At 53.4% G+C, this 22,734-nt stretch overlaps 1 protein-coding gene and 1 pseudogene across 1 annotated transcript in view; one reads left to right on the top strand and one right to left on the bottom strand.

The window, feature by feature from the left end:
- Nucleotides 1–1,058: 1,058 nt before the first annotated feature.
- GALNT16 (polypeptide N-acetylgalactosaminyltransferase 16) overlaps nt 1,059–22,734 on the bottom strand; it is a 46,148-nt gene continuing 24,472 nt past the window's right edge. The window contains exons 11-17 of the mRNA XM_008049011.2: nt 21,513–21,639; nt 18,519–18,611; nt 16,758–16,841; nt 9,151–9,292; nt 6,890–7,015; nt 3,421–3,560; nt 1,059–1,676 (exon numbers count right to left, since the gene is read on the bottom strand). Coding sequence (XP_008047202.2) covers nt 3,423–3,560; nt 6,890–7,015; nt 9,151–9,292; nt 16,758–16,841; nt 18,519–18,611; nt 21,513–21,639 — 710 coding nt within the window. The 3' untranslated portion in view covers nt 1,059–1,676; nt 3,421–3,422. The remainder of the gene's footprint in view (nt 1,677–3,420; nt 3,561–6,889; nt 7,016–9,150; nt 9,293–16,757; nt 16,842–18,518; nt 18,612–21,512; nt 21,640–22,734) is intronic.
- On the top strand, nt 7,687–8,091 carry LOC110594725 (annotated as a pseudogene).

The following is a 22,734-nucleotide window of genomic DNA, read 5'->3' as shown; positions in this document are numbered from 1 at the left end:
CAGTGCCCCAGGAGGCTACCTGATGGACACAAGGGGTCTGGCTCCAGAGTGGACGTCCCCTACCACTCTGTGTTCTCTGGGGAGTGCGCCTGCAGTTAAGGAAGGCCCATTGCTAGCAGTCAGCCTGAGGGCTGTTGCTGCTTCCTCCAGGGATTGGCTAAGGGCTGACCGCCCCAGCTCCCGGGAACAAAGCGGGTGGGAGAGAAAGTGGGCTTCCAGAGGGAGGCTTGGAGGCTAGCAAGCGGGAGCAGAGACTGGCTTGCAGATGCCAGCACCAGGGCCCTCCAAGGCTGGAGTGAAGACAGGCAGCACGTGGACAGGGGCCCTGGAGACCCAGAGGGAGCCCGTGGGGGCTGTGGCAGGGTCCTGTCTCCCAGGGAGGATGGGGCGGAGTGGGGGTGGAGACTGCGACCTGGGTCTGCTGCAGGGCCTCTCACCAGACCAAGCTGGACGTGCAGCCAAGCTGTGTGCTCAGTGCCAGCGGGGGCCGGGGGTCAGGAGTTCCGGGGAGCCAGATCAGCAGCCCAGGCAAGGCAGGGGTGAGGGCAGAGGGGGCTGGTCCTGGGGAGGCGAGGGGTGCACGAGCCGCCCACTGCTGGTCATCCGTGTGCGTCGAGGCAGTTTTTATTTTCACCTGGTTCAGCTTCCCATCACAGGAAGGCTGGGGGCTTTCCCATTGGTTTCCATGGAAACATTAGGCAGAGCTTCTGCCACCCAATTAAGCAGGGCTCGTCTGGGAAGACTGCGGAATTATTTTGCTGTTTTCACTCAGGAGGAGAATCCTGCCTGTTTACCGCTGCCTTCCTGCATGGCAGGGGGGATGGGTGGCTCCGAGGGGACGGGACTGGCTCCCAGGGACGGAGGGAGGGGAGCAACAGGACAGGGAGGAGGCAGCGGAATCTGAGCTCAGCCTGCCCCTGGGCTGGTCCTGGATCTAGTCCCAGGCCCGCCCTGGCCTCAGGGCCACCCGCTGGCTCCTCCAGAGCAGCCTTTGGGTGAACGCCAGAGGGAGGCATGGCCAGAGTCGGAAAGGAAGGAAGGCAGGCGCTGGGCCGGGAACGTGTATGAAGTGGTTTTATTCTGGGTGTGTTTCATACGACAAGGTCCCCGAGGACGGCTAGTGGCACATGCTTTGGTCAAGAAGAGGCAAAGCAACAACGGAACAGGCTGAGTCGCCACGGGGGGCGGCTGACAAGCACAGGGCCTAGCCTGACCATGGAGGCAGGGGGACCCCCAGGCCGCAGTCCTCTTCCACTCAATGTGAGCAGCCCGGCGCCCAGCCCAAATGTCCACGCCCAGGAGGCCCCGGGCCACTCAGCCCGCAGTTCTGTTCTCAGTGGTGGCAGGAGGCTCCCGGAAGAGCAGGGCACCCGAGGCCCGAGGTTGGCACAATGACACAGGACGGAGGACAGCGAGGCAGAGCCATGGGGCCAAGGGCCCCACGCAGGGCTCAGGGGGCGCCGGGCACGGGGTGCTGCTGAGAGGACGCTGGTGATGCCGGGAGGTGGCAGGAAGCCTCTGGTGGGCCCTCCAGGGCAGGTGCTGTGGGCCACAGACACGTGGCTCCCGGCGGATGCATGAAGGGAGCAGGCGATGGTGGCTTGAGCACACTGGGCAGGAGGCCGGAGATGGCAGCTCGGGTCGCAAGGCTCCCATCCAGAATGCAGGTTCAGAGCCTTTGGGGATCGGAACCCCTCTCAGAGGCTGGGGAGACCCAAGGGCCCTCCCCAGGAAAACACATTTGTGTGTGGACGTGCAATGCTTGGGGCAATTCCTGGAAATTCCTGGACCCTCCAGCGTGCAGATTCCTGGTCTACGAAAGTCTGGGGTTCCCGCCCAGGCTGGTGTGTTTTGCAGGGAGACTCCCAGGGTCCTGGTACCCGCAGGCTGTGCCCAAGACCACACTGTGGAGCCAGTAGGAAAGAGGAAGGGTATGGGGCTAGCAACATGGTTCTGGGACACAACCGTGAGGAGGCAGGTGACTGTCCTGGGAGGCTGTGAGGAGGGACCGGGAGTTCTCTGTGAACGGAGCCACCAGCCAGCCCTGGGCATCGCTGAGCCTAGAGGAAACCCCTCCCATGCTGGGGAGGGGAGTGAGGGTGAGGCTTAGCCTGGACAGCCTGGCCCGACGACTTAGGGTGGCTCCTGCTCTGGAAGGAGACTCCATTCTTCCCGGGAACCCATCCCGCCATGCTGTGCTGATGGAGGCAGAGACCTCTGAGAAAGCAGAAGCCAAAAACGACAGAGAGGACGGGCAGGGCATTTCACACTTGTCATCCAAGTGCTTTGGGAGGCCAGGGCAGGAGGATTGCTGAGTACAGGAGTTTGAGACCAGTCTGGGCAACAGAGCGAGACCTGTCTCTACAGAAAATTAGAAAACTAGTTGGGCATGGTAGCATGTGCCTGTAGTTCCAGTTACTCGGGAGGTTGAGGCAGGAGGATCACCTGAGCCCAAGAGGTTGAGGCTGAGGTGAGCCATGATTGTGCCACTGCAGTTCAGGATGGGTGACAGAGTGAAACCAGACTCAAAAGAAAAAAACTACAAAGAAGATGGGACTGCTTAGGGGTGCATGGGGCTACCCATTCTCCCATTTGGATCAATGAGGGAACAGGCCACCAGCTGGTCATTAAGGCCCAAGAGAGAGGTCTCAGCCTGACACACGGCCAAACAGAAGTGGAGTCTGCTTAGTACCATGTGTCCCAAGTCTCAAGCTCTTGCTGGGAATGTGGGCACCGCAGGGCAGGGAGGGGAGTGCAGTGTCCACTTGGCCCCGGGGCTGGAGAGGTATGGGGTGGCGTCCCAGGGAAGAGGCCATGCTTCTTGGTGCTTTGCTCTTCCATCCATGCCCATTTGCAAATTTTCTGTCCTTTGCCCCATCCCATCCCACACATACCCAGTGTCCCCTGGGCCTGGCTTCCCTGACGGCCACTGACTTCCCGCCACCTCCCCTGCTCGCTGCTGTCCACAGGCGGCCCTCCTCCTCCTTCCCTCCAGACCCACCCTCGGCCACTCCACTCACACTGCCCGCCTTCTTCTGTCCTGGCCTGTCCACACAAGCAGCCCCCACAACCCACCTGGGCCCTTTGTGGGCTTCTGTCCTGCACTCCCCAGGGACAAGGGGAGGGCCACACCCCACCGTCCAGGCCTCAGGGAGAGGACAAGGGTCTGGGAGTGCTGCTCAGTCCCCGCCCAGCAACTGCGCGGTGCCCCGACTGCCTCCTCTCCCGGGGTGAGGCTGGGACAGCATGGGGGCAGTGGGTGTACCCCCTGCACCCTCCCGGAACAAGTTCTGGAGAAAAATGTGTGCACAGGCATCAGCAATGATACTGCAGAGATGTTAAGAGATAGAACAGCCCGCAGTGCTCCCCCCAGCCCCTCTGTCCCAGCCTCTCATGCAAAAGTACGGAATCCCCGGCTACCGTCATGTGTGTGGCAGCAGCTGCCACTGCTGAGCCAGAGCATCGGCCTGACACTTGCTGGTCCCCAGCTGGGCAGCCTTGGTCTCCAGGCAGAGGCCGCTGATGGAGTGCTGGATGAACGAGCCTTTTCTCCTCCATTTCTGGGGTGGGGGAGAAAACAATAATTTTAAAAAAGCGATGTTGTGCCTTCCTGTCACATGTGTGGATACAACCCCGTATCTGCTGGGGACACAAGCCCCTCATTTTTTTTTAGCTGGAGTCTCTCTTTGTCACCCAGGCTGGAGTGCAGTGGCACACTCATGGCCACCACAGCCTCCACCTATTGAACTCAAGTGATCCTTCTGCCTCCCCAGTTAGCTGGAATTACAGGCATATGCCACCACGCCTGGCTAATTTTTTAATTTATAGAGATGAGGCCTCACCAAGTTGCCCAGGCTGGTCTCGAACCCATGGGCTCCGGCAGTCCTCTCACCTCAGCCTCCCAAAAGTGCTGGGATTATAAGCGTGAGCTACCACACCCGACCTAAACCCCTAATTTTTATGGATTCATGGGCACAAGTGCAGTTTTGCCACATGGGTGCATCGCGTAGCTGGGCCTCTCGTGCCACCTTCACCTGGGCAGGGAACACCGCACCTGGTACTTCTGCAGCCCTCGTCCCTTCCGCCCTCCCACTTTTAGGGACCTCACTCTGGACGCCCACACGTACCCTCTCATAGGTGAGAACGTGCAGTGTTTGGCTTTCTGTTTCCGAGCCAGTTCATTTAGGGTGACGATCTCAAGCTCCATCTATGCTTGATGCCAAGGAGGTGAGTTCGTTCTTTTTTGTGGGTGCATGGTCTTCCGCGGTGTGTATGTGCCACATTTTCTCATCCCTCACAATTGAAACAGGCTGTGTGCTCCATGTGCAAGAGGCTACCCTACCCTCTCACAATCTTTAGTGCCCGCCCCTCCCCCATGGTTGTCAGAAGGTACTGTCTGTATTAGAGGAGGCAAGGCGGAAATTGGCTTGGGGCCAGATGCATTGGCTCACGCCTGTAATTTCAGCACTTTAGGAGGCCGGGGCAGGAGGATTGCCTGAGCCCAGGAATTCGAGACCAGACTGGGCCACATAGCAAGACCTCGTCTGTACCAAAAAATAAAAAAATTACTTGGGAGTGGTGGCTCATGCCTGTAGTTCCAGCTACTCAGGAAGCTGAGGTGGGAGGATTACTTAAGCCCAGGAGTTTGTGACCAGCCTGGGCAACATCGTGAGATCTTGTCCCTACAAAAATTTTTTTGAAAATTAAGCTGGGTGAGGTGCTGTGCTCATGTAGTCCCAGCTACTTGGGAGGCTAAGGTGGGAGGATCGCCTGAGCCCGGAAGGTCGAGGCTGCAGTGAGCCATGATCGTGTCACAGCACTCCAGTCTGGGTGACAGAGTGAGACCCCGACTCAAAAAAATAATTAATTACAACTAAAATTAAAACACACATTTGGCTTAGTGGCCACGCACAAATAGACCTTGGGCGCAGCTTCCCAGACGCCAGGCGTTGGCGGGTTGAATGGAGGTGGCCCTGCTCCCTGCTTTGGGCGGCTTCGGTTCTCCAGGCGCCCGCGGTGCCTACCTGTCCCTACCTGGCTCCCTTAGGGGCTTCCCAGCAGCCCCCAGAGGACTCGGGTCTGTGAGTTCTGGCCTAGGTGAATCCTGTACTTTTGCAAATAAGATTTCCCCTTCCTGTGGTCCCAGTCTCCAACCACTCAGTTCTGGGCCTGCCCAGAGGATCAACGCCCCTCATGTACTCTCCCATCTCCACAGGGTTTTCGCAGACTCCTTACAAGGCAGGGGGGAGGAAGCCCCTCGTTTTGCAAGTGAAGAGCCAGAGCCAGAGAGGTGACAGGGCGTGAGTGAGGCCTGCTGGCTCTGTCACCCGGGTCTGCCCGTAGGGAGCCTCTGGGATACACGAAACCCTTGGAAATGGGGCTAAAGGGAGGCCAAGAAGGGAAGCCCAGACCCAGAAGGCAGCGGCAGGCGAAAGGGAGGGGCAGGACACCCAGGGCCGTGGGAAGCCTGGTGGGCCTGAAGCGAGCAGAAGGATAGGGCTGGGGAGTCCCCACACACCCCATAGGCCAGGGAAATTGAACGGTGCACTCTAAAGAGGTATTTGAGTGGAGGCTGCCCCGGGAGACACTTCCTCAAGGTGGAGGGGGGCGGGCAAGAGCTCAAGGCTCCTCCTTGAGAGGCGGATGCTCTGGATGAAGGGAGACTGGGCAGTGGCTTCCCTGCAGGGCGGGACCAAAGACAGGCTGCATTCCCCGATCGGGAAGTGCTTCAGGTATGTCCAGCAGGCCAGCAAGCAGGCCAGGCACACAGACCTCTCACACGCACATAACACACTCTCACACGCACACACACACACACACACACACACACGCGCGCGCACGCTGGAGGGAGGGGGTCTGGATGCCTTTCCAGAATGGATTAGCAAACTGCCGGTCAGCCCGATAAGAAGAACTGACCCAGGCAAACAACAGGGCCAGGACTAATCAGATCCAGGACTCCCTCTCCTCTCCCCCACCCCTGCACTAACCAGCAGGCACAGCATTGCTACAGAAGAGGGCAGAGCAGGGGCTGGGGCAATCTCTGACCTCCAGTCCGTTCCCTGGCCCAGGCAGCCTCCCAAACCGGAAGGGAGCTGAGTAGACAGAAGCTGTCTGGCTCCAGAATCCAGCTTCTGGTTTCACTGTCACTGGTTGCTGTGTACCCTGGGCAAGTGGCTTCACCTCTCTGAGCAGGTAGGCCTGACCAGCATCCCAGGACTAGTGGAGACAGCATGGTGAGAATGTTGGACAAGCGGAAAAGGTAGTGCTCACGTGAGGCTGTTCCTGCCAGCTTGGACAGCACTGGGCCTCAGTTTCCCCAGTTGGCCAGCAGTCGAGAAATATTGAGCACCTACTCTGTGCTGGGCTGACACTGAGGACTTGGGAGTCACACGGACCAGGGTTTCAAACCCAGCCCTACCCCTTCCTAGATGTGTGACCCACATATGTTCTTTAGACTCAGCGAGCCTCCGTTTACTCACCTGTAAGATGGGGATGATACTGGGGCTCATGTCACTGGATAACTGGGAGGATCAGATGAGCTGATCTATTTCAAACTCCTAGGACAGGCTCTTGGTAAAAGCTACCACTTATTTGAGCCGTGATGGTTGTCAGGGGCTGGGGACAGTGTTCCAGGATAAGGTGTCCCTGTCTTCCTGGAGCTCATGACCCGGCAGGGGGCCACCAAACCGTATTCACCCAAAGAAGTGTCTCCTCACGAGTCAAGTCACAGGCTTGACCTAGATGCCAATGTGACCTCATACATCCTCACTCTGGTGCGCTAATTTGAGTCTCTGTCTCAACTTGGGACTCGCTCCCCTATTGGGGTCTGCTACCCCATTGCATGTCGCCGGAGGCTGCTGGCCTCATTCCCCAGGGCAAAGAGGCTTACCTGCTTGCCTTCTCTCGGGTTGCACACCTGCAGCACGACTGGGGATCCAGGGGAGGACATTAGGGTGGAGGTGGCAGTCAGGCACTTCCCCTGCTGCTGGACAAGGTGGTCACTGAACAGCCATGCCTGCAAGACAGGGGCCAGGCAGGCCAAGGCACAAAGGACAGCGATGATGGCTCACGCCTGTAATCCTAGCACTTTAAGAGGCTGGGGCAGGAGGATCACTTGAGGCTAGGAGTTCAAGACCAGCCTGAGCGACATAGACTCTGTCTCTACCAAAAAATTTAAAAATTAGCCAGGTGCAGTGGCAAATGTCTGTACTCTCAGCTACTTAGGAGACTGAGGTTGGAGGATCACTTGAACCCAAGAGGTTGAAGCTGCAGTGAACTATGATCATGCCACTACATTCCAGCCTGGGCAACAGAGCCAGACTCTGTCTCCAAAATAATAATAATAATAATAATAATAATAATAATAATAATAATAATAATAGGCTGGGCTTGGTAGCTCAGCCTGTAATCCCGGCGCTTTGGGAGGCCGAGGTGAGTGGATTGCCTGAGCCTGCAGGTTCGAAACCTGCCCAACTTGGCAAGACCTCATCTCTACAATAAATCAAAAATTAGCCAGGCATGGTAGCATGCGCCTGTAATTCCAGCTACTTGGAAGGCTGAGGTGAAAGGATCACCGGAGCCCAGCGGGTCAAGGCAGCGAGCGGCCACTGCACTCCAGTCTGGGCAACTGAGTGAGACTCCAACTCAAAAATAATAAAAATAATAATAACAACAGTCGGGAACCGGAGGGGGCCCGGCGAGCCAGCCCCCCAGCCCAACGCCATCATGCTGTCCCGCCTGCTGAAAGAACACCCGAACGCAAGCTTCTGCAGGAGAAGAGGAGACGAGAGGCTATCACTGCGGTGACCTGCCTGACAGAAGCTTTGGTGGACCACCTCAATGTGGGCGTGGCCCAGGCCTACATGAACCAGAGAAAGCTGGACCACGAGGTGAAGACCCTGCAGGTCCAGGCTGCCCAATCTGCCAAGCAGACGGGCCAGTGGATTGGAAAGGTGGAGAACTTCAACCAGGCGCTCAAGGAGATTGGGGATGGTGGAGAACTGGGCTCGGAGCATCAAGTTGGACATGCGCACCATTGCCACTGCGCTGGAATATGTCTACAAAGGGCAGCTGCAGTCTGCCTCCTCCTAGCCTGTTCCCTCCCCCTCCACCGCAGCCTTCCTACCTCACCCACAGGCGCAGGAAGGAGGCTGGCAGGCCATGAATAAAACACAGCCTCCAAAAAATAACAATAATAATAATAATAATAACAATAATAAGACAGTGATGAATGGAGAGGAATAAAGAGGTGATAAAGCAGTTTTTGAAGAGTTTTCTAAAAATAATTTTAGGATTCAGGTGGATGCACAGGTATTCATTGTACAGTTCTTTTAATGTTTCTATATGTTTGCAATTTTTCATAATAAAATATTAGGGTGTGGGAGCTTGGCTGGACCTGGCCAGAGGGCAATCAGGGATAACTGAGGGATGCAGGGGGATGAGAAAGAACAACAGGACATATGACCAGGGCAACTGGGGAGCTGGGGTCGCTATGACCTGCTCTCGTTTTTTGGGGTTTTTGTTTTGTTTTGTTTTAGTTGAAGTCTCACTCTGTTGCCCAGGCTGGAGTGCAGTGGCATGCTCACAGCCACTGCAGCCTCAATCTGCTGGGCTCAGGCAATCCTTCCACCTCAGCCTTCCAAGTAGCTAGAACCACAGGCACGAGCCATTACACCCAGCTAATTTGTTTATTTATTATAGAGATGAGGTCTCGCCAAGTTGCCCAGGTTGGTCTCAAACCCCTGGGCTCAGGCAATCCTTTCTCTATGGCCTCCCAAAGTGCTGGGATTACAGACATGGGCCACTGCGCTTAGCTGTTCTAGTATTGACTTGGGTGCACTCCTCATAGGTGCACACAGGGGTCCAGACACCCTACAAGTCGCCCACAGCTGTGCCTCGGGAGAGACCTGGGCAGCATTTCTCCCCCTGCAGGAAAAAGTGGGTGACACACAGCGGGTACCAGGTGACAGGCTGGAGAGGGGCTATGAGTGTAGCCGGAGCAGAATGTGAAGGCCCCTGGGAAAGTGGGTTGGTGGCGGGGGTAGATGGAGGGAAGATGGGAACAAGTGAAGGGCAGCCCCTCACCCGCTCCTGGGCAACACCCACGGCTCTGACCGCCTCCCAGGCCCAACGGAGGCCCCAGGCGCTTACCTGGGCTGGCGGGGCGTTCTTGGCAGACCCTCTGCAGATGCCCAGTCCAAGCAGGAAGTCGCCAGCTGTGTTCTGGCCCTGGGACTCCAAGCAGTTGGCCCCCTGCTTGATGATGCTGGGGGGGACCTCCTTCACAGGGACCCTGGGGGAGCGAGTGGTGTCAGGCTGGTCCTCTGCTCTGGCCAGGCCTCCCACGCCCTTGCCGGAGGGCAGCGCCCATCAGCCTGGGGGCACTGAGGTCTCCGTGGGAAGGGTGCTTGGGCAGGCCTGGCTGGCAGGGGAAAGACGGGTCTTGGCCCTCAGGGGTTCTTCCAGGCGGCTCTGGGAGCCCTTGGGACTGCTCCGGAGCCAGACCTGAGACATCAGGGACTCTGGGGCCAGAAGCAGGCTCCTCAGCCCAGAAAGCGGGGAGCCCAAACGTCGGCTCAAGAATCAGCCTCCAAGTGACAGAGCAAGTTTAAAATGCACTGATATGAAAATGTGCCTGATCTCAGCAATAGCTGAAGAAACACACCTCAGCCCGTCACACCGCTTGCTCACCACACATGGACACTGCACACACACCCTCCTACGATTTACCCATCTCTCTACCGACAGCGCCTGGGGTTGGCCACAGCTGGGGGTAATCTTCTCACCCCCCACTGGTGGGGACATGAAGAACCCACCCTCTGGGGAGGGCACTGTAGCACGATGTAGCGAAGCCCTAAAAAAGTACACACCTTCCATCTAATCATGCCACTTCCAGGAATCGATCCTACAGAAATAATATTGAAGTATTAAAAGGTATTCATCTCAAGGCTGGGTGCCGTGACTCACACCTGTAATCCCAGCACTTTGGGAGGCTGAGATAGGAGGACTGCTTGAGCCCAGGGGTTTGAGACCAGCCGGGGCAACACAGCAAGACCTCATCTCTATCAAAAAAAAAAAAAAAAAAATCAAGGCCAGGCATGGTGGCTCAGCCTGTAATTCCAGCACTTTGGGAGGCCAAGCTGAGAGGATTGCCTAAGACCGGGGGTTCGAGACCATCCTGGGCAACTTAGTGAGACCCCATCTCTAAAAAAAATCAAGGCCAGGCACGGTGGCTCAGCCTGTAATCCCAGCACTTTGGGAAGTAGAGGCAAGAGGATTGCCTGAGCCCGGGGGTTCAAGATCAACCTGGGTAACTTGGTGAGACCTTGTCTCTAAAATGAATCACAAAAACTAGCTGGGCATGGTGGTGTGTGTCTGTAGTTCCAGCTACTTAGAAGGCTGAAGCAGAAGGATTGCCTGAGCCCAGCAGGTTGAGGCTGCAGTGGCCGTGAGCATGCCACTGCACTCCAGCCTGGGTGACAAGAGTTATACTCCAACTAAAAAAAAAAAATCAAAAAAATTAGCTGGGCATGTTGGCACATACCTGTAGTCCCAGCTACTCAGGAGGCTGAGGTAGAAGGATCACCTGAGCCCAGGAGGTTGAGGCTGCAGTGAACCCTGATTGTACCACTGCACCCCAGCCTGGGCAACAGAGTAAGACCCAAACTAAAAAAAAAAAAAAAAAAGGGTATTCATCTCAGAAAGGTTGACTATACTGAAAACATTGGAAAATTCTCAATGTCCAACTACAGGGTTGGGGCTAAATAAACTGTTTTATCCATAGGATAGAAAATCCTACAGCCATTAAATATGACTCTGTGAAAGAATATCCAGTGATGTAAAAAACTGTTCACAGCATATTGTGAGTAAGACAGGCAGGTTTAAAAATATCATGCCGAGAAAACACTTTCTGTGCACAGGACAACATGCACATGTGAGTCTGCACACATGCATGCACACACACACATACTCTGATACCCAGTGGGTAGTAAGCCAAGGAAGCTGCTGTCCCCCGCAAGTGCAGGCTTGGGTGCCTGGGCTGAGAGGGTCATTTATGTTCTTGGATTAAGGAGCCCCCAGGCACGAAGGTGACTGGAACTTGGAAGCACTCGAGTGTAGCTGTGGCCTTAAGTCCCCTGCCTTCTGTCACCTCTGATGAGAGCCCAGGCCTGGGGCATCACACCTCACTTTGATGTGGACGCCTGCAGGGTCAGCCCTCAGCAAGTCCTCCCTCTCCAGGGCCAGACCCACCGGTGTTCCAGGGTGATCTGCTCACTCTCAGCACCTCAGGAAGCCCCCTAGCCTTCTCTCCTGTACCCATGGCAGCAGGGTGGGCCTCCTCCAGACCCCCCTTGGGAGCCTGCACAGCCCTGGGGCAGAGGTGGCACACTGCTGGCTGCCAAACTGAATCTGGTCCCCGCCACCTTTTGTCTGACCTGCATGGTGTGGTTGTTGCTTTTATTTTATTCAGGGTCTCACTCTGTTGCCCAGGCTGGTCTCAAACTCCTGGCCTCAAGCGATCTGCCCTTCTTTGCTGTTCAAAATGCTGGGATTACAGGCATGAGCTGCCATGCTCAGCGCTGTTTTAATTAGTTGGCAATGTTTTAAAACTTGAAGGTTACACAGAAAAATCTGAATAGAACTTCTCTTGACAAAATAGAAAGGTCACACGGAGCTGGTATTCCAGCATGGCACCAACCCACCGTGGTGGGTAGCAGTTATCCCTCTGAGTGGGACTGTTGCATCCGGTTTGCCACAGTCTCCACAACTCTCTATTGTCTATCCCCCCTCCCACTTGACTTATCAACACCGCCTCCTGACCACTGGCAAGATTTGAGTTTGCAAGCCCTGCTGGTGTCAGGGTGCTGGGGGGCAGAGCTCCACCCCCTCTGCCTCGTCCCAGAGCCACATGGTACAATTCTCTTCTCCACAGAGACCAGATGCCTACTGAGACTCGGAGAACTGTGCTCAGGGACAATGCAGCAGGGGGGTCGGAGCTTGTTTCAGAACCCCCTATTCCCCTCTCCTCCCCGCCCCCTGCTGCTTAGGGAGGTGTGCAAGCCCATCAGCCGTCAGAGGCAAGGCGGGTGCTGTCCGAGTATGACTATAGCAGAATGTGGCAAATGCTCAAATATATATTTCTTGTGTGATTGAGTGAATGAATGCAGAAACACATGAGTAACTGCTTTGGGGTCAGCAGTTGGCCCCATGGCAATCACCTGGGATGACAAATTGTCTCCCACTAACCCTGTGGCAGAAAGGGGGGTTGGTAGCAGTTAAAGGTATTTCCTTTTGAAAGTCAAGCAGCAAGCTCTAAAGACTCACCAGGCCAGTTTTGTTTGAAAAAGCCAGATGGCTAAAGACTGATGGCTCTCATGGAAATGCAAAAAAGTAACTAATTCACAGACTTATCCAAAACCCCTCTTTTGAAGTTGACAGTTTACAACCCTGCTTGCAGACCCTGCTGCCCTGCAGTTCCTGGAGACCATTTCTTCTTTGAAAGATCTGATTTTTCTGAACACCACCTTATAAATTCCAAAGAGAATGCGTAATCGTTCAACATGACCCCCTCCCTTACCTAAACAAAGGTATAAGACCCTCCTTCTCCCATTCTGCAGGGCTCGACCTGGAAGTATTAGCCCCTTGAGCCCGCTGAGCCGGCCAGCGTAATAAAAGTTGCCACTTCCTACAATAACCTTGGTGTCACGATCTCTGTGTCTTCCCGCTACATGACAAGGGCCACTGGCACCGAGGGCCCACCTGTGACACTCAGGAAGGTGCCCTGGGTCCCAGGAGCAACCTCAAGACCGTATGTGGTTCTGAGCTGTCCCCAGGACAGCATCCTACAGCAGCTGGGACAGCCGTGGTTGCCTCTCAGGTCTGCACCTCCTTCCTGCTTTGTGGCTCTCCTCCAAGCAAGGCTGCCATCAGGCCTGACGGTGCCTTTGCAGAAATACTAACAGGTTAGCCCAGCGTGGTGGCTCACACCTGTAACCTCAGCACTTGGGAGGCTGAGGTGGGAGGAATGCTTGAGCCCAGGAGTTCAAGACCAACCTGGGAACATAGCAAGACCTCATCTCTACATATATATATATATATATAAAACTGGGTGTGGTGATGCACACCTAGTCCCACCTACTTGGGAGCTGAGATGGGAGGATCACTTGAGCCCAGGAGGTCAAGGCTGTAATGAGCTATGATGGTACCACTGCACTTCATCCTGGGTGACAGAGAGAAACCCTGTCTTGAAAGGGAAGGAGGGAGTAAGGGAGGGAGGGGGGGAGAGAGAGAGAGAGAGAGAGAGAGAGAGAGAAAGGAAGGAAAGTGCAAAAGGCACTCATTCCTTAAGACACTCTACCTCTGTTAGAAATGTGTCACTATATGTTTTGTTAGAGGAAGAATGTTTACTGAAATGAACATACAATGCCTACTACGTGATTAGCACCCTTCCAGATGTGGTGTGCTTGTGCAATGCATAGCCTGAACAACTGGCCCTGGCAGTCCTAATGAAAGTAATAAGTTAGTAGTTGCTGAGGCCAGCCACAGAGCTCCGACCTGGATAAGAGGCAGAACCATGGCAGAACTACAGGCAGGCCCAGAAGAGCCAAAGCCGCTTCGTTCAGCCTCCTCAGTCTCCCCACTGACCAGCTGCAGGCGCATGCAGCCATCAGTGCCCTCTGCAGGCAAGCTGGAATCACTCGGACCTTTGGCTACCTTTCCTCTCTAACCAACAACCTGACCAGCTCCTGGCCCCTCATCTGGGAACTGGGGTGAGTAACCTGCATAGGAACAAGTGCTGGCATTTCTATCCTAATAACCCCAAATTATTTTTTTCGATGTTCACATGATGGCAGAACAAATGGAAGAGGACCTTTGCACCCACCTAGCACGGTGGTCTCCACCCCCTCTCCTGGGACCGAGCCTGTTTCTGGTAGTGATAACACACTTCTCCCCTGGGTCCTCGGGGGCAGCACAGTGCACGTACTCAACCTCCCCACTCCTGCCTGTGGCCTGGGGTCTGGTTCCTGATGTCGCAGGAACGCTAACAGCGGTCTCATGTCCCGGGTCTCAGGAATGAGACATTGGAACGCGCATGGCCCCTAGAGCAGCCCCTTCAGGAAGTTGTTCACGTCACACATTTTCACAGATCAGAGTTCTTCCCTTCACAGCTGTTGTCCAGGAAGCTGGGCTTATCCAGGTTCTGACTTTCTCCCAAGGGTGCTACCGTTGCTCAAACTGCCTTGGAGTTTTTTGGACGTTGTTCCATGCTACTCTAGCGCTGAGCTGTGTTTGGGACCCGGGACTGTGTGGTCAACTGCCCAGTGTGTTCACTGGACCTGGTGACAGCCCATGATGGCTGGTTGCCAGAAGTCAAATCTGCCCCCCAGGGACAGAGCCTTGCCTCCTCCAAGGATGGTCAGGCTCTGAGGGGCGGAGTGTTCTGGAAAACAACCATGGCTGTGTCATTGGGAGAAGGCAGACAGCAGGGGGAAGCCTGCCCCAGGGTGATGGTGTGTGTGTAGGGGGTGGTGCAGCTTTCAGGCATGATGGAGGTCTGTGGATGTGTGAGGCACCGGGCAAAACTGCTTCCCATGTGCCCACTTGACGACAGGCACTGGCCTGGGTGTGAGGGCAGGGCAGCGAACAGATGACGGCCTCCACCCTCGTGAGGCTCATGGGCACCTCAGGGAGATATAATACAGTTCGTTAGCCAGATGCATGCCTGGGGTGAAACAGGCTCAGAGGAAGGAGAAGCTGGGGCTGCCAGGGAGGGAGACAGTGAGGCACTCAAGTGTGTGCTGGGAGGTCTCCCTGAGAAGGGGCACTGGATCCAGCCCTGAGGAGGGTGAGAAAAGGAACCATGTTGGTGTCACCAGATGTAGAAAGGTGATGGTCACAGTGTGATACTCACAGTCCTGTTGAGAACGCACACCTATTCACATCTACTCTTGTTGTACTTACACCTACTCACATCTATTCACACCTACTCATGTCACACCTACTCACACCTGCTCGTCACTCACACCAATTCACACCTATTCACACCGACTCTTGTCATACCTGCTCATACCTCCTCACATCTATTCACACCTACTCACACCCACTCACATCTATTCACACCTACTCATGTCACAACTACTCACACCTGCTCATCACTTACACCTACTCACATCTATTCACTTACACCTACTCACATTTATTCACTTACACCTACTCACACCTATTCACACCCGCTCTTGTCACACCTACTCACACTTATGCACACCTGTTTATTCATACTGATTCACACCTATTCAAGTCACACCTACACACATCTATTCACACCTACTCACAACTACTCATATCTATTCACACCTACTCACATCACACTTACCCACACCTACTCACATCTATTCACATCTACACACACCCATTCATATCCATTCACACCTATTCACACCTACTCTCGCTACTCACATCTATTTACCTATTCATATCTATCCACACCTATTCACATCTACTCATACCTATTCATATCCATGCAGATCTATTCACACCTGCTCACATCAATTCAAACCTACTCATCTACTCACACCTGTTCACACCCCCTCACATCTACTCACATCTATTCACACCTCTCACCTACTCACATGTAGTTGCCACCCTAGTGCACACACAATGTGCATTGAGTCCTCACTTGTAAGAACAAACAGTTCCCCATGTGTTTTCAGTCTTTACAGTTATAGGATTAATGGGTGTATAACATTTGCTTAATTCGATGGATGATGGTTCACTGAACCAGTCTGTTGTTAGCTGTTTCTGATTTTTCCCACAGCAGTGGATAAGCAGTCTCTACTTGTCACCAGCATTTTGCTTTATTTTCTTGAGACAAACTCCCAGAAGGGAGAGAATGGGGTCGGGGGGGCAAATGTTTCCCAGCCTTTGTGACATCATGCAGAGTTGTCCCTAAGGCAACCATGTCTATTTCTAGGTTTAAGACCCAGTCTTCTAGAAATTCAGTTCCTATCACACCTGATGTATGAGGTAGGGGACCCAAAAAACTCAGAATATATAAATTAAAAATTGTATGTTTATTATTACATGTTTAAACCTCAGTCACCCCCGAAGTACTCTCCAACTGATGCACTACACCTATAAGACGCTTTTCCACTGCCCAAAAGCTTTTGAACTCATAATTTTTTATGCCTTTTAGTGTTTCTGCCATTTTTTGATTCACCTATTCCACGATGGCAAAACGTTCCCCTTGAGGACTTTTTTCATTTTCAGGGAAACAAAAATAAGGTCACTTGGGGCATGATCAGGCGAATGGGGAGGGCGGGACAGGGGGGTCATGCCACTGTTGGTCAAAAACAGCTGAACACTCAGTGTGGTGCAGGCAGGTGTGCTTGTAAATCACCCATGATGAAATGGGCAAACACGTTGAATGAATCTCCAAAATAAATTCACTGAAGCTAAACGCAGCCTCTCACAATGCTAGATGGTTCACTGACGCCAATGGGTTCCTAGAACACTTACCTAGTGGGGGAAGCCTGCAATACAAGGGGCCCACCCTCTGAAAGATAATTCTGAGTTTTTTGGGTCCCCCCGTATAACTCCCAGTGATGTCCTCTCAGCTCTTCCAGAGCCTTCATGCAAAGACCAACCTCAGCAGTGAGAATGAGTCCGACGACCGGGATGGGGAGACCCCAGGGTGGACATGGGGGTCCCCGAGCCCCTGGTCCAACCCAGCCGACACCCAAGGTGAGGGTAGCACTCACGTGAGCTCCGGGTAGACGTTCTCCAGGTACCAGTGGAAGGACTTGCAGTTCATCTTCTTCCGCTGCTCGACCCGCGTGGTCACACTGCAGGGACGCAAGGCTTGGCTCTGGCCTGCCGCAGACTCCTTCCCCAGTCCAAGACTCATCCCCCTCTCCACTACCCCAGGCAAGCAAGGGCCAGGAGCTGGTCAAGCTGTGCCATCCAGCCTTGGCCACTTGCCTGCTGTCATTCTTGACCCTGTGAGCTCAACCCAGGTCTCCTGGCTACTCCTCCCTCCCCTCAAATTCCTGCTCAGAGAGGCTGAGCTTTCTTTACTCAAGACCTCAGCCAGCACATCAGAAACTGGTCATTTTCCACAAGCAGGGCCTCAATGGACTAGATGCTTTCCTTTCCTGCATCCCAGCTTAGAATAAAGGGTCCAATTGCAGGAAGGGAGAACTTCAGATGCCTTCTGGGACCATCTGATGCCTGCTTGGGACACCGCAGTCAGCCCTTCCTCAGCAGCACCCACCACAGTGGCCACCGGCTGGCCCTCATCACCACCTGCCCGAGCCTCAGTTTCTCTGACAGTAAACTGGGAACAATGACCATGCATCTCAGAAGGTTTTTATGAGAATCAAGTGAATGAACGGGACATGAAGAGCTGAGCACGGGGCAGGCCCTAAGTAAATGTGAGCTCCCTGTTACAAGAAGTATTGAGTGGCAGAACTCTTTCTTCAAAAGAGGATAGACATAAATAAATAGAAGCCAGAAGATTCATTGATGATCAAGGACAACGTTTTCAAACTTTTCTGACCACACCCATAAGCCGCAGATAGATGCACCTTAACCCTGTGATCTAGCACACTGCAGGGACAGTCGGTCCTCCATACCTGCGGCTCCACATCCTTGGATTCAACCAACTGTGGATCCAAAATATTTGGGGGGGAAAACTCCACAAAACTCCAAGAAGCAAAACCTGACTTTTCCATATGCCAAGTACTACACAGGGTCCGTTCAGGCACTGTGATGTGCAGGTATTGTGTTAGGTGTCGTGAGCGATCTAGAGACAACGTAAGGTGTTCAGGAGCTGGTGCGTGGGCTGTATGTGATACCATGCCACCTTGTACCAGGGACCTGAGCATCTATGGAGTTTGGCATCCATGGGGGTCCTGGAACCAGCCCCTACAGATACGATACTGAGGGACAACTGTACGCATATAGGTACACGTGTGCACACACACACGACTGAAATCCAAGTTCCATCAAACACCAGTTCTTCCCTGGTCTGGTCTGTTCTGTCCTACTCTAAGCTGGAGTGTTCTATTTTTCTCTCTTTTTAGATGCTAGTCACGACCCACTAAATTGGTTTCACAGCCATCTGCATTTCAAAAATGTTTAACCAGACTGTAGTCATAACAGCCTGTGACAGAAAAATAGGCTGACAGACTGCAATCTGGAACGGGGCTGGGAGCAGAACCCCAAATGTTTTCTGCAGACAGCCCCCTCCCAAGCGCCCGGTGGATGCCCCTTTCCTCAGGCAGCTGTGGCTGGGCAGCTCTTTCTCGTGTGGGCAGCGCTCTCGCTCTCCCCTGTGAGACCGCCAGCTCCCCAAGGACTGGGTCTTGTCTGTGTTGAGATCCCTCCCGGGGCCCAAGGAGTCACTAGAGTGGGAGCCTGAAGACCGAAGAGGTTGTGAGTGCTCCCTGGTGTGCAACAGCACTTTGAGTTTTGTGGGCTGTGCTAGCACAGGGTTGGGGGAAGCAGACAGTGCGGCCCACCTGCCGAAGGCCTTCCCGATGGCTGAGGGCCGGGCCTCATAGTAGTACTGCTTGTACTCATCCATCCACACCTCAGCAGTGCGCTTGGTATTCCTGAGAGCAGAGGAGAGGGCAGAGTCAGGTCAGCAGGAAGGCGACAGGATTAGGGCAGGACCCAGAGGAGTTCTGGGTGGTACAAGGTGATGAGAATCCCAGAGCAAGACAACACTGATGGGGATGGCATCCATCGGCAACATCCTTTGGAGGAATTCTCTGTCAGTATCCATCTGCTTTATAGGGATGTACCGTACACTCTTTGACCTTACCTACGAGGGCTCTGTTCTACTGAAATGCCTGCATGTGGGCAAAAGGACAAGAATATCTGTTTAACAAACCACAGCCTAAGTGCCCGTCAATGGGAGAATAATAAACCACTTGCCTGTGATGGAGTCCTGGGCAGCCTTGGAAAAGGACCTATGGTCAGTATGTGTTGACCACAGAAGGGCGTGTACAATTTAGCACATATATACAAGGGGGAGACCCTCAAAAAAAAAAACCAGAATTTTTTTTTGTTTTTGAATAGGAGTCTCACTCTGTCGCCCAGGCTGGAGTACAGTGGCATGCTCATGGCCACTGCAGCCTCAGCCTACTGGGCTCAGGCAATCCTTCAGCCTTCAAGTACCTGAAACTATAGGCCCATGACATCACGCCCAGCTAATTTTTTGGTTTATTGCAGAGATGAGGTCTCACCAAGTTGCCCAGGCTGGTGTCAAATCCCTGGACTCTAGCAATCCTGTCACCTCAGCCTCCCAAAGTGCTGAGATTACAGGCGTGAGCCACTGTGCTGGGCCAGAATTACCTTTTGAAGGGCAGGTTTTTAGTACAGGCTTCCCCAACTAGCTAAGTGTTCTAGAAACCTGCTGGCATCAGTGGACCAGCTAGCGTTGCTGGGAAAGGCTGCATTAATCTTCAGTGGATTTTTTTTTGAGATGCCTTCAACACGTTTACCCATTTCATGACGGGTGACTTACCAGCACACCTACCCAAACCACGCTGAGTGTTTCGCTGTTTTTGACCAACAACAGCATGACCCCATGCCCCACCCTCCCGATTCACCTGATCTCACCCTGAGTGACTTTATTTTTGTTTTCCTAGATGAAAAAAGTTCTCCAAGGGAAACGTTTTGCTGATGTGAAAGAGGTGAAACAAAAAATGGCAGAAGCACTAACAGGCATCCAAGTTGACGAATTCAAAAACCGTTTGAGCAGTGGTAAAAAAGTCTTCTGCGTGTACTGCATCAAACAGAGAGTACTTTGAAGGTGATTGAAGTTTAAACATGTAAGAACACACAATTTTTAATAAATAAATCCAGGTTTTTTGGGTCCCCCCTCGTATACACAGCATAACCCAGTTTATATAAAACTCTAGCCTTCGGTGTGTATGTGTCCTGGACATAAACTACACATGTGAAAGGGCCTGGAATGACAGCCCTTCTATGAGCAAGAGCCACTGCTGGAGGGACCAGTAGATGTGCAGGAGGAAGAATGGGCAGAAAGGCTTTTGCCTTTTTCTCCATAATGATGCAGAGAGTAACTACATCACGTATACAGGCTTATGTACATAATTCACATTGGTACTGCTTGCATTTTTACAGTGAACACAGATGACTTTTATAATTCTAGAAACAATAAAAGTGGGGTGGGAGGAGCAGAACAGAACCCCAGGTCACTCAGTGGCTTCATGTGGTGGCCGCTGCTCCAGCCCTGCACAAACAGGCATGGGTGTGACCAGCTGGCCAGCTGTCCATGGAGGAGCAGTGCTCACAGCCAAAAACTACACTCTGCCCTCTTTTTTTTCTTCTTCCAAATTTCTAATCCAAGGGCTTGGGAACCCATGCCCTACAAACCCTAAAGTCTCATCAGGTGGGTTTTTTGTTAACCTTATATAATGTGGTTTACTTTCCAATCTAGCTCTGATATAACATCACATAATAGATAAGGAAGGAAACAAAAAATATTTTACGACTCTGCAAAGTGGTCTCAGGGAAATTTGCATCTGTATGGAATCCCCTTCCTGGGGATTCCCAGAGGAACCAGACATCTGCCATCTACCCTCCCTAAGGGCTGCCACCTGTGAGGCTTCACCCACACATTGAGAACCTTGGTGTCCCCAACGCCACCATCTCAACTCAGCATTTCTTTTACTGACTTCAAAATCCTTTAGACATGGCTGAACTCTTTCTACCAATTGTCAGTCAGGAAAACTTTGAATCTGCCTATGACCTGCAATCAACTCCCTCATCCCCTGTATCCCCCACTGCTTGGATAGGTCCTACCTTCCCGGCCAAACCAATGTGAACCTCACCTGTACTGACTTATGTTTTGCCTATAATTTCTGTCTCCCTAAAAATGTATAAAGCCAAACTGTAATTCAACCACTCTGGGCAGGTGGTTCTCAGGACTTCTTGGGACTGTGCCATGGGCCTTGGTCACTTATATTTGACTCAGAATAAACTTTCAAAAATATTTTATAGAGTTTGGCATTTTTTATCCACAAGGCAACCCCTCTGCTCCCCTGCCACCCCCTCAGGAAAGCAGGTCATGGGTGGTCTTTCAGGACATTACCCATGCCCCCTTCAGACCAGTGCACCCTGTAGTAGGAGAAACAGACAGATGAATGCTCAACCGACTCAGGGTCAGGACAATGGTATCTGTGACCCACACTTGCAGCCCAGGGAGTGGAGGGCAAAGTTCAGTCAAGCTTTGGCCAATTTTCCAATTCTCACGGACAAAGGAAATCAAGGCAGGAAGAGACCGGATGGCAACTCCCTTGCCTTCATCCTTCCACCTCTGAAAGTGCTTGGAATCCCAGGAAGACCTGGGAGGGGAAGTTGGGGAAACTGAGGCCTGAGCCTTGGGGTGACTGCCCAAAGTCACATGGTGAGTAGTAGCAGGGCTGGAGCCTGGAGCCTCAGCGTCCTGCCCCTGACCCGGTGCCCTTTCCACAGTGACCTACCTGATGTAGGTGAGGGCATTGCCCTCAGGGAAGTTGTAAGGGTGTCGCTTCCTGAAGACGTGGCCCACTCGGCTGCAGGGGACAATCTCCAAGCTGCCACCGCACATCCACACCCTGAAGGAGAGCTCTAAGGGGGAGACGGCAGCCATCAGGGGCAGGCAGGTCCCTCGGCAGAGCCCAACCAATGAGCGGGGAGGGGCTGGTGTGCTTCCCTTTGGAGTCTCACTGGAAGCACATGCTGGGGTTAGGGCCCCTGGGCCTGCCCCCGCTCCCTGCATGTGTTCCTGACTGCTCACCTTACTCATATAGTGTACAAGCATACACACATGTATACACACACACACACACACACACACACACACACACACACGCTCCCTGCAGCTGAATACTGGGAGAGCAGTGCAAAAAGCTTTGAAGGAATGCCAAGAACATAAGTAGAAAGAAAACTGAACCAAAGGACGGCATCCTTCCCAGCCTCTGCCCAGACAGCCTGGCTGCACATGAGTTCAGGAAGAACACATCTGCTCACAGGCCAGTGCTGGGCACCTTTGCGGTCAAAAACCAGCCACCCCCAAGTCACAGGCTGTTCCTGTGGGCACTGGCTGGTTGGCCCACCTCCCTACTGGCCCTGGTGGCCTCCGTGGGCAGGCCTCCGCTGGCCCTCGAGACCTGCTTCCTTCAGATGGCGGGGGGAACTGAGCCAGCTTTTGCAGATGACTATGGTCCCTGGCAGTATCGGGAGAGGCATGGAGTGGCTGGCCTCCTTCCCGGAAGGGGACATTACAAGTTACCACTCTAAGCCAGGTGCAGTGGCTCGAGCCCGTAATCCCAGCACTTTGGGAGGTGGGGGCGAGAGAACTGCCTGAGTCCAGGGGTTCAAGACCAACCTGGGAAACTTGGCAAGACTTTGTCTCTACAATAAATCAAAAAATTAGCTGGGTGTGGTGGCATGCCCCTGTAGTTCCAGCTACTTGGAAGGCTGAGGCGGAAGGATCTCTGGAGCCTAACAGGTCGAGGCTGTGGTGGCCATGAGCATGCCACTGCACTCCAGCCTGGGTGACAGAGTGAGATTCCAACTCAAAAGAAAAAACAAAAGTTGGTGTCTGGTCTCCACACACCAACTGCCATTTGTGGCAAGGACCACGTGGCAGTCAGCTGGACGTCATACCACCTCTTCTGATATCCTGCTGCCCCTCCCACTAGCCCTGTAACTGGAGATCTT

The sequence above is a fragment of the Carlito syrichta genome, unplaced genomic scaffold, assembly GCF_000164805.1.
Source record: "Carlito syrichta isolate Samal-C Ts95f unplaced genomic scaffold, Tarsius_syrichta-2.0.1 Scaffold130433, whole genome shotgun sequence".
In the NCBI taxonomy this organism is placed as follows: Eukaryota; Metazoa; Chordata; class Mammalia; order Primates; family Tarsiidae; genus Carlito; species Carlito syrichta.
The sequence above is the reverse complement of the archived record's forward strand: the minus strand, read 5'-3'. Positions and strand labels throughout refer to the sequence as shown.